Source organism: Homarus americanus, unplaced genomic scaffold (genome assembly GCF_018991925.1).
Source record: "Homarus americanus isolate GMGI-L3 unplaced genomic scaffold, GMGI_Hamer_2.0 scaffold23578, whole genome shotgun sequence".
NCBI lineage: Eukaryota > Metazoa > Arthropoda > Malacostraca > Decapoda > Nephropidae > Homarus > Homarus americanus.
In genome coordinates, this window is record NW_024733231.1 from 434,081 (window position 1) to 446,403 (window position 12,323).

Here is a 12,323-nt window from a genome sequence, read left to right on the forward strand (position 1 = left end):
ATAATATGTAAATTACAATATATATATATATATATATATATATATATATATATATATATATATATATAATATATATATATATATATATATATATATATATATATATATATATATATATATATATATATATATATTATTTATAATAAAAAATCTACAATGAAATACAGTACAGTAAAAGTAATGAATAATGATGAATGGATACAGTACAGTGAAAGTAATAAATAATAAGGAATGGATACAGTGTGACTGAGCACTTAACCTTTAATGTAGTCAGCTGAATGCACATGGGGCCCCCATAATTTTCTAATTATACATGGAGACTACATTAACTGGAAACGTTTCGGTATAGAAAATGCGTGTCATTTAAAATTTTTTTTTTTTATCTATATCTGAGGCGGTCGTAAGTCCCGACGGTCGTAAGTCCACGTAGTCGTAAGTCGGGGTCTAGGTGTATTTGCTTTGTGTAAACCAAATTATTACATTAGATCTAAAATTTGTATGTCTAATGCAAAATCCATGATGTTTATATTCAAAATGATCATCATATTGTAAGAATTCCAGCAATGTAAATTATATTCTGGCCGGGTAATTTGTATGAATTTTATGAGCTAAATAAAAAAAAAAAAGAAATTATACTTCTCCGCGTATATGAGTAGATGCACTGCGGAAAGTGAAAGTCCGGTTCTGGCAAGGTACCGCTTAAATGAGAAATCGCGGAAAGTGAAACCGTGTAAAGCGGGGTAATACTGTATTTAGTTTATATTTAATGTTTTGTTAATTCTATTACCAGTATACAGTACTTTGTATGTACTTTTTCTGTGAATTGGAACCAATTACCCAATATCCCATTGAAATACAGTGACCCCTCCGTTAACGAACTCAATCCGTTCCAGAAGGTCGTTCGTTAACCGAAACCATTGTTTCAATGGGTTTTTGGGTAATTGGTTCCAGCTCACCGAAAATTTCCTAAATTCAACAAAAATGGTAGAAAAGTTCACTTACTTTGAGGTGTGTATGTAGAAGGCTCCTGGATGATGATGATGATGATGATGGGATTTAGAATGGGGGTGGAGGAGAAGGAAGAAGAGAAGGCATTGGGGTGGAAGAGAAGTCACCCCATGGTGCCATTTCACCCATAAAATTTTAGCTCTGGTGTAATTCAAGATTATTTTCTTTAAATCAACACTGCACTGGATTATATATTGTCAATATGTACAATATATTTCAAAATGACCAATAATTTGCTTGGAAACACAGAAAAAAAGCGTTTAGTTGAAGAGAGTCTCAAGCAAGATGTTACCTCCAGTGAAAACAGAGAGAGACTAACTCCTGTTTGCTGTGTTAAGAGGTTGGATGCCACGCATTAAACTAGTCACTTTACCTTCAATTATGTTCAATAATTGTTAAAATGACTAACAAATTGAATATTAAACTTTTAGAATTATTGAATAGTATAAACTTGTTGATATTTACTAAAATAGTAAGGAATTTAAGCCCTAGAACCGATTAATGTATTGGCGGACTGATACTAAAGCTGGTTGCCCGGTCAGTGCAAGCGAAAACATGTTGAGGTCGGTTCTGAAGAACTTCGTAAACCAAATTTTTTTTCGTGAACCGAATTGAAGATCCTTATGGAAGGCAGTTCGTTAATCGAAATTACGTTAACCGAGGTGTTCGTTAAACGAGGGGTCACTGTAATAGATTCAGTTAACGAACGACTCTGGAACCAATTGTGTTCGTTAATCGAGGGACCACTGTACATATATAGTTATTTAAGGGCGATTTAGGAGTGTTTCTGACTTTACACGAGGTCCCAGGTACGTAACCCTCGGTAACCCTCGCGTAAGTTGCGAGTCCTACTGCATATTGGAAAATTTTGGTAATTTTGGTAGTGCAGTAGTAACAAATTTGAAATGTTTCCCTCGCGAAATAAAAATATTTATCACTATATATAGGAAAATGTCAATAATTTTGGTAGCTGCGATATAAAACAATCGTTATATAAAGTCGCTATATATCCCGACCCTTCTGTATACAGTCATGCACCGGTTAACGTCCTAGATACGTTCTTGGAAACGTGACGTTAACCGAAATGGACGTTGTCCGGTCATCACATAAACTTTGTATTTATACTTACGTGTATGTGGAATACAATATACGTACATATACACTTTTACTCTTAAATCACTACTGTAATATGATACAGGTGATTAATTTTTATCTCTTGTGCAAAATACATGACGTTTATATTAAAATTATTCACTGTTTTACAAGGATTCCAGCAACGCTGGGCAGATGGGGGAGAGGGAGGGAGGGAGCGAGCGAGGGGGCTTGGGGGGAGGGGAGCGGTTTGACAGTTGGCACAGGCCCAGGTCTAACGTGTGTATATTTATCAGTTCTTAGGTGACTAAGCTTCTCTCTTATAAAAAGCCAATGAAATGACCTGGGTGAATATAATTTACATTGTTGGGATTCTTGTAAGATACTGATTAATTTGAATATAAACATGCTATAATTTGCACTAGACATAACAATTTTAGTACCGTAATCAAATTAGCACATGTACACTCCAGCTTTGCACTAAGGTCATTTATTTTTTTTTACATTTCTTTTAGTATGGTGGGTGCATGTAAAGGGTTGAAAATAAATGAAGAAATTTATGCAAATCTACCCAAAAATACAGTTGAAAAACTTTATACTGTATTATAAATGTATTGTACACTAATGTACTACATTTTTATATCTTGAGCAAAATATATGACGTTTATATTCAAATTATTGGCTGTCTTGCAAGGATTCCAGCAATGCAAATTATAATCTCTTAACTTTAGTCTGAGATATTATATAAAATAACACCTTAAATCATAAAGTTATCACTAATCTTTTGTCTGGGAACACAAGGAGGGAGGTAGCCAGCGAGCATGGGGGGGGGGTGGGGGGAGGTGAGGTGAGATGACAGAGTGTCTGATGTTTGTTTATTTATTTGAGATAAGATTTGACAGTTGGCGCTGAAGGCCTGCTTGTTTATTTATCATACTTAAGAGTGACTAAGCTCTTCTCATAATTTGCCACCCAAACAACCTTGGTGAATATAACTTGCATTGCTGGGATTCTTGTAAGATAGTGATTTATTTGTGTAAACGCCTTAGTTAAGGACGTTCAGGTTAAGGGCAAGTCGAAGGGAATGATTGAAACCTGTCTTTTGATGCATTCAATATTTATTGATGTGGTCAAAACCTGCAGAGGAGAAGGCGTTCATAATATTACAAGGTGATCCATCTGATACATAATTAGTTAGTCTCACACAATTTTATCTTAATTACAATTTATTAAACATACTGACATAACACAAAGTTCATAACTCTATTAATCTTAGCTTCGCTTCATTCTGCATTGTCTTATTACTCCAGGTTAGGCAGAAACGAGTAGGCGTAATTAGTCAACAATATTTCAGTACCGAGGGGTATGTCATCACTTAGGCTGTACTTACAAGTGCGGGTCAGTGCAGATCAGTATGGTGTTCCAAGAGAAAAACAGTATTGCGAAAATCGTCCCAGCACAAATTCTCGGACAGGAGAAGGCTGGTCTTCACAGCATCACTAGAGAGGGCGATCTGTCTCATGGAGGGGCGGGCAGCCACCGTCATCAGTCCAAGACAGTCCAGGACTTGTCTGTAAACACTTCTACATCTGGCGAGGTCATAGGTCGAAAGATTTAATGGCATCACACACCAGCACTGTAGCTGAAGCCAGCGGCAATAACAGTTTGAATACCTGTATAAACAATCTATATTTGCAATAGACATAACAATTTTAGTACCCTAATCATTTAGTACATGTACAGTAAAGGTTTGTTCCATTGTTAACTGAGAGACCACTGTATTGCAGTGTACTTGTACTGTACAATATTGACTAAATTCACTAGATAACGTACACAACTAATGGTTGGTAAAACTTGTCAAGTAAGTGAGTGTCAAGTCTCTCAGTATGAGTGGCACGTGTGAGTGCTTGTGTCCCCCATCACAGGAGTCTGTTTTCTCTCGCTTCAGGACACCCGAGTCCGTTTTCTCTTAATCTTAGACTGCAGTGCACCAGAGACTTCGTTATTCCTTAGTAATGACACAGAATTTGAAATTGCAACCCCAATTGCAACTGGGGTTGTAATTGTTGAGGCAACTAGATATGTCTGATTACAGCAAATGTGTTATTGTCAATTTGTAGGTGAAAGATTTTATCCTCAATAGATGTAGGTTAACATTATACCTGGAGGTAAATGCTTACTAAAGCCTAAGGAAGGATATTCCTTTAACACATAATATCTGACCAGTATGGGAAGGATCATCGTGTCTCCGTCAGGGGGTCGTGGAGTGGTGGTCCAGCAGGCTTCACGGAAGTTTTTTTTTTGGGGGGGGGGGGCACGGACATATATGCTATCGGATGTTGTTCAGTTGGACGTTAACCGGCGCATGACTATATATTTGTACAGTAGTACTTTATGTGTTGTATAAACCACCTGGTTAAGGGTTGAACAAAGAAACTTGGTATCTAGAGCAGTCCTTCATTATTAATACACTATAATAATTGCATTGTTGTATATTTTTACTAGGTGTGTCCTCCAGTGAACCTATGTGCTGCATTACGGCAGTGTGCTTCAACTGGCCAGCTGGTGGTTGGAGTTACGTGGATGGTGGAGTTCTTCAGTATGGTTGACCCTGTTGCCTTACATTCTCGTCATTATCTAACTGTTGTCATGATACTCGTAGCTGTCTTCAGGTTACTCTATGTTGTTAGGTAAGAATGCCGAATAATTATAATCCAGCTAAATGTAAGAACCGTAAAACAAATCTATGCCAAAGTTCTTCGTTAATTGTTTTGTTAAATTTTAAATATTTCTTTAATACAGTAGTAATGATTGAGACAATGCTGTTGCTCTAGTTAATGGGTTATTTCATATCTTTCAGACCTGTGGAACCCACTGGATGTCAAGTATGTGATGTTGCTTACACAACCAGAAGTTTGACTCCGTATAATGGCCTTCTGTTGAAGCTACTTTTGGGTTGGCTCTTTGATCTACCAAACTTCCCTGATGGTTTATTTTTTATTGATGTGGGAGAGATAGATATTGACTATTTGGAATACAGTCAAACCCTTGACGTACTCAAAGCCAACTACCGCCATCTGTGTGTCACCTGTCTGAGGTGTCTATTTACACCAACTGATGATGTGATGGATAGAAGGACAGCAGAAATTAATACTGTATTAACACAAAAAGGAGTATCACCTCACAAAGACCTTAAACCAACAAAAGGTACTGGACTGCCTCTCACAAAGACTCCTTCTAAGCAAAATATAAAAGGTAAATAATTTGGTACTATGTTTAGTGTCACCAATGTACTGTATATCTCATGGAGCAACACCTTGCTAAACCTGTACTTAGGATACTTTAGGAGTAACTCCTCGCAGATATTACAATCTCTCTAAGTGACAAAAGTTATAATTTTTTTTTAATTTGCTACTTTTCCGACCTCATATATTGCAAATGAACCTCCATGTATGCCAGGGTCATTGTTAATAAACCTCCATATACTCGTATATCAGGGTTTTATATAGATACAGTAAACTCTCTGCCATGGAAGGACTTCTTGGGGGCCAACGTTGGAAAATCTGCAAGTGGCACAGTTAAGAGAATGGAATGAAAGAGTTATAACAGTAATGGGAGTCACAGATTACTTCAAATAGAGTGGTATGGTTAGGTTATGAGTGTGAAATGAAGAATGAAATAGGGATACTGTATTTTTTTATGGTATAAATAATATGATGTTAGGTTTGCCTATGGATATTCATGAGTAGAAACAAAGAATGAATGAGATTTTTAATGAAAGGAGAATGACATGAAATTTTTTTTGCATACAAGAATGTTTTACTAGTACAAATTGAGTAGGTTAGTGCTGTGTGATTGTTATATAGTACCAGCAATAAGGATCAAGGAGAGTTTATGGTCATCAGTAAGTACAGTAAACATAGCGTTAAAACACCTTAAGTTAGTGGCTGACTTTGCAAAATGACAAGATACATTTTCCAGATGGACATTATTTTTGTAACAAACATCTTTCTCAGCCATGTGAACCACGGTCAAGTATTTCTCACCCATGTGAACCACAGTCAAGTATTTCTCACCCATGTGAACCACAGTCAAGTATTTCTCACCCATGTGAACCACAGTCAAGTATTTCTCACCCATGTGAACCACGGTCAAGTATTTCTCACCCATGTGAACCACCGTCAAGTATTTCTCATCCATGTGAACCACGATCAAGTATTTCTCACCCATGTGAACCACCGTCAAGTATTTCTCAGCCTTGTGAACCACAGTCAATTATTTCTCAGCCATGTGAACCACGGTCAAGTATTTCTCAGCCTTGTGAACCACAGTCAATTATTTTTCAGCCATGTGAACCATGGTCAAGTATTTCTCACCCATGTGAACCACAGTCAAGTATTTCTCATCCATGTGAACCACGGTCAAGTATTTCTCATCCATGTGAACCACGGTCAAGTATTTCTCACATATATGAACCACGGTCAAGTATTTCTCAGCCATATGAAACACAGTCAAGTATTTCACATATATGAACCACGGTCAAGTATTTCTCAGCCATATGAAACACAGTCAAGTATTTCTCACCTATATGAACCATGGTCATATTTCTCCATGCACAGTGAACCACAGTCAAGTAAGCCATGTGAAACACAGTCAAGTATTTCTCATCCATGTGAAACACAGTCAAGTATTTCTCACCTATATGAACCACGGTCAAGTATTTCTCATCCATGTGAACCACGGTCAAGTATTTCTCACCCATGTGAACCACGGTCAAGTACTTGTCAGCCATGTGAAACACAGTCAAGTATTTCTCAACCATGTGAACCACAGTCAATTATTTCTCAGCCATGTGAACCATGGTCAAGTATTTCTCACCCATGTGAACCACAGTCAAGTATTTGTCACCCATGTGAACCACAGTCAAGTATTTCTCAACCATGTGAAACACAGTCAAGTATTTCTCAAGTATTTCTCATGTGAAACACAGTCAAGTATTTCTCACCTATATGAACCACGGTCAAGTATTTCTCACCTATATGAACCACGGTCAAGTATTTCTCAACCATGTGAACCACAGTCAAGTATTTCTCACCTATATGAACCACGGTCAAGTATTTCTCAACCATGTGAACCACAGTCAAGTATTTCTCACCTATATGAACCACGGTCAAGTATTTCTCAGCCATGTGAAACACAGTCTTGCTCCCCACAGATACTTCAACATGTCGTAAATGGTAACTATGCCACTCAAAATGTAAAATTCCACTAAAAGTGACTGAATGAAGGTAGTCATAATGTCGGGAACTGTACGATAATTTGATGAAGAAACGATAATTTTGAGGCTCCAGTACGATATTCACATTTGAAAATTTGTCAACACTGACTGCGACAGTAGCTTATGCAGATTCTTTTGAATAATTAAAGTTATTAAAGTAACAAATGAAAAACTAGTTTCTCAATTTTCCTTCTTAATTCAAGAGGAAATTGTTTTAGAATTTTTAGATTTAGAATTTTATATGAAGGAAGGAGGGGGCGTGGAGAGGAGGACCAACTGCTATAGGGGGTGTGACTCTAAAAAGGTTAAGAACCACTGGTCTAAATGGATACTTGGGTTTCATTTTATGTGCTGTGGTACAGTTGTGGAAATGTGTTCCTACACTCCCTGTGGTAGCCCGTGTCTTCAAATGGAACCATCGCAGTAATAGTATATGAATGAATGGGTATTGGTAGTGTAATGACAGACGTGATTGGTGGATAGGTTTGCTATAGGTCGTATAGGTTGGCCGTTTGGAACCACGGGTTATCACAGGGGGCGTAGGAACACATTTCTGCAACTACAAATTAAAAATGTAAGCAAGAATGTGTGGACATTTTGACTTGTCATTCTGGTTCTTTTCTCCCTGTTTCTACATGTATAATATCTTGCAAAATATTGTTTCCCCCTTTATTGAGTTACAGTAGAACGTCATTATAACACGAGATACGTACCAAGAGAGGTCGCTTTAAACCGAATTCGCACCAAGTCAAAGTGTTGTTTCAATGGAATAATTTAGTTTGGTACTTGAGAGAAACACAAAATACTAAAAAGACTGACAGTCTACCCAGATGCACCTCACCCCATCTCCTAGAATAAACAAAACATTGTTTTTTGGAGTATTATGTTAAAACAAACACTCATAAATCAACACAGCTAAAATTATGGGACGTGAAATGGTCTGTTTACTAGCGATCAGCTGATGGGAAGATTGTGGGGGGGGGTGGAGAGGTGAGGTGATATGTTTGACAGTTGATGCCAAGGTTTAGTGCTTATTTATTTATCTGTCCATAAGAGTGAATAAGTTTTTCTCTTATAAAATGCCACTGAACTGACATGTTCTAATTAATTTTATTACAAAGGACTAAAAATTTTATCTCTTGTGCAAAATATATGACGTTTATGTTCAAATTATTCGCTGTCTTGCAAGGATTCTAGCAATGCAAATTATTCTCCTAACTTTAGTCTGTGATATTATATAAGATAACAACTGTAAGCGTATAACCACCCAACTCTGGCTGGGAAAATAGGGGGGGGGGGAGGGAGGTGGCAGTGACATGTTTGACAGTTGGCACCTAAGGTCTAGTGAAGTATTTATTGAGATTGAGTTTTTGTTTTTTGTTTATAAAATGTCACTACACTGACCTAGGAGAATATAATTAACATTGCTGGAATTCTTATAATATAGTGATTAATTTGAATATAATCATGCTATAGTTTGCACTAGAATTTTTTTTTAGTAATCCTCTAGTACATTATATTGAGTATATGCACAGTACAGCTTTGCCCTTAGGACAGTGTAGCGTGCTCAGAGAAACATTAGGCGCGAATTTTAAAATGTGATGTGCCAGATTGACTCACTCAAAATAGGAAAGATTCGCTTTACATTAAAACATTGTCCGTAATTGTGGGTGTCGCTTTAAATCAATAATCTTAAATTGAATCACTTTAAATCGACATTCTACTGTACCTGGATCTTTCTCTTTGTTCCACTCATCAGAAAAGTCAGAAAGGAAAAGGATAATTATCATATAGATAATAATGAAACTACTTGATCAGTTTTGAATGTTTTCACATGTGTAAAAAAATTTCTTTATAAACAGGATCACCAAGCAAAACTCCCTCCAAGTTTTTATCAGTGAGCATGATAGAGAGTCCTCAGACTACACCTCTCAAAGGCTCTGACACTCAGATTGTGGCAGAGCGTAAGCTGAATCTAGATGAGTCTAATTTTGTTGATCAACAGGTAAGTTTAAAGTCTTATATTACCAAACTACATTTATAAATAAAAAGTATTGTGACAATTTATCTGGACTAAAAATATGAAACTTTTTTATATATATACCAAACAAAGTTCAGTACTGTATTGAATGAGTTTTTCGGGTGAGCTTTATACCGAAAAACTCCTTATACCAAACTGGCTGCTCACCAATTATTTTGTAATAGTGAGGTACATAATATTGTACAATACTGTAGTTTAAATATTTACTTAACAAAAGTCCAAAAGGATGGTCATATGCTTTAAAAAAATGTAAAGATTGATTTTGGGGTCCAGTATTATGTCGCCTGGTAGGGAGATTAACCTGCCACATCAACTAGATCCATTTTATTTTGGTCAAAACTGTCAAATACAAATAATAATCAATTTACAAGAGGGAACTGAAGTTCAGTGTCATATCATATTTGAATACATTTTCTTAATATTAGCACACAAATGAGTACATTATCTTAATAGTAACAATATAAGCTGCATATCATCAGAAGTTGTTCAATTAATATTCTTCACGTCCACAATAGGTTTACGAGTATACTTACTTAATTGTAGGTCCGGCTCAGAGCAGAAAGCGTTGGTGTGTTTAGGGCGATCAGTTGAGAGGTACTGGTAGTTATATGTTAGCGTCTCAAGACCCAGGGAGATACATCAAGCTGACTCGGCATAGTCCACCTCTGGCTTCATTATAGTAGGACTGAGTCAGCGCCTGTTCGCTTGGTACAACAAACAATGCTTTTCTCATTACTCTATTCACTATCCTATGATTACCGCTGTCCAGCGGTAAAACAATGTATCTTAAAGTTTCCAGAAATATATAGTTATCCTCATCTCCAAATAAGTGGCCCTTAATCACATACCGTAGGTGTTGAGGATAAGGAAGCAGTAAATTTCTTCTGAAGTCAGTACTGTACTGTACAGTGATTTAAATGTGCCATTAAAAGCATTATATTTTTTTATTATTATTCACTTTATATGCTTGAATAGTTTTTTGAAAATAATGTTGTCTTTCAGATGATCACAATCTGCTGTCCATTTATAAGTGAACTAAAGAACTTACTGAGTGATTACTGGGTAGGTGGAGGTTGCAGTAAAGGTACCAACAGTTACCGCAAGATTACACCACTCTCTGCCTCTGATAGAACCACTTCAACACACTCACAGATGCAGCTGCAGGTAATTCATGTTTCATTTATTTAAAAGTACATTACAGTTCAGTACAGGTAGTATTTGAGGAGCACAGAACCCAAGTAGGACCAGCATTGGTTTACCCAGAAAACAATACCCATGATGTCTCTCACTTGTATCAATGGAATCTGCACTAATGATGTTACAATCTTCCCTCTTGAATCACTTCAATATCTTCACTGGTTCCAAAGTTATGGTAATTTCATGGTTTGCAAACTTTAACACTACAATTTTCTCTGTTTTTCATTTACAGTGCTAATCCTCCTTCAGTTCTGTCCACCTCATTGCTGCTGGTGTGAATGATAAAGGAAATTGATATGTAGATAATGAGAGAGAGATCTTTATTTTGAAAAAGTTGAGCATAACTGGTAAAGATTGTTAATGTTAGGATATATGTATTGTAGGAGTTAATGTTAGGATGTATGTACGAGTTAATATTAGGATTGTTGAAGAATAATATGGATGGTAAAGATTGTTAAAGACAGTAATGCAGTACAGTATTAACCCCTAGGCTTTGGGTCACGTCACATGACGTTTTGATCTTTCGTGAGCCTATGTCAATAAAAGGGGTGGGCCTGGCTAGATTATGTTGCCAAGTAGGTATTTATCTTTCACTCACCCACACATGAGTGCCTTCCAGTCTCTTCTCAGTAGCTTCTTAGATTTTGTGATGTAGGAATCTTGCCCTTGGACTTGACTCACTTCACTGTATGTTTCTTCCTCCACAACCCCCAAGCACAGGTCTAGTATTGTGATCAATTACTGGCGTAGTAATAGTGATTGTTAATAGTGTATTTAGTAATAAGATAGTAAAATATGTGTCCTGTACCTCATGCTGCCTACAAATTAGTGTTGTTTACCTCGTTACTACTGCTTCACACACGCCACTTTATGAACGATCTTGACTCTTTCTAACCCCAGTGTTGCCAACCTGGGGTAAGGCAGTGTTACTTGTCTTATTCAGTACAGATATAGGCAGTGTTACCTGTCTTATACAGTACAATGGTCCCTCGGTTAACGAGCACAATTCGTTCCAGAAGGTTGCTCGTTAACCGAAAAATTTGTTAACCGAAACCATTGTTTCAATGGGTTTTTGGGTAATTGGTTCCAGCTCATCGAAAATTGCCTAAAGTCAACAAAAAAGGTAGTAAAGTACACTTACTTTTAGGTGTGTATGTAGAAAGCTCCTGGATGATGATGCTGATGTGAATTTGAAGTGGGAGGTGGAGGAGGAGAAGGGAGAAGAGAGGGAAGTGGAGGTGGAGGAGAAGCATTTTACTGCTTATTGGAAGGTGAGTCACCTTCCATGAAAATGTCAGGAACCTCTGAACTGACAGATTCTCCACCAGGAACATCCTCTCTCCTTCTTGAAGTGGAAGGCTGAGGGCTAGCATCTAGTTCCCGCTGCCTTTTACTGAAGAAACTCAATTTTTGTCTGTGGGGCATCTCTATTCCTCATCATTAACTGATGTTTGAAGGAGGAGACCACTGTGTCCTCAACATGACACAAAACTAGTTCAGACTTTTCCATATCTGGGTGCCTTGAAGCTAGTTTCCTGAACTTCTCACAGTGGTGAACAACATCTTTCAACTCTGAAGTTGACATATGGTCATCACTTTCCTTTTCCTCCTCACCACTGTCAGCCTCTAACATCTCATCCAGTTGCTGCAAGTCATCTGGAGTAAGTTCCTGTTCATGAGACATCACATGCTCTTCTACACCATCCT

The 12,323-nt window shown here is 37.2% G+C and overlaps 1 protein-coding gene across 2 annotated transcripts in view; it reads left to right on the forward strand.

Annotated features, from left to right (window-relative positions):
• The window catches only part of LOC121869521 (codanin-1-like), an 88,226-nt gene extending 77,618 nt beyond the window's left edge, over positions 1 to 10,608 (forward strand). For both annotated transcript variants that reach the window (XM_042370877.1, XM_042370878.1), the window contains 4 exons: positions 4,606 to 4,790; positions 4,961 to 5,355; positions 9,241 to 9,383; positions 10,422 to 10,608. In XM_042370877.1, the coding sequence (XP_042226811.1) occupies positions 4,606 to 4,790; positions 4,961 to 5,355; positions 9,241 to 9,383; positions 10,422 to 10,607 (909 nt within the window). In that variant the 3' untranslated portion in view covers position 10,608. The remainder of the gene's footprint in view (positions 1 to 4,605; positions 4,791 to 4,960; positions 5,356 to 9,240; positions 9,384 to 10,421) is intronic.
• The last annotated feature ends 1,715 nt before the right edge of the window (positions 10,609 to 12,323 follow it).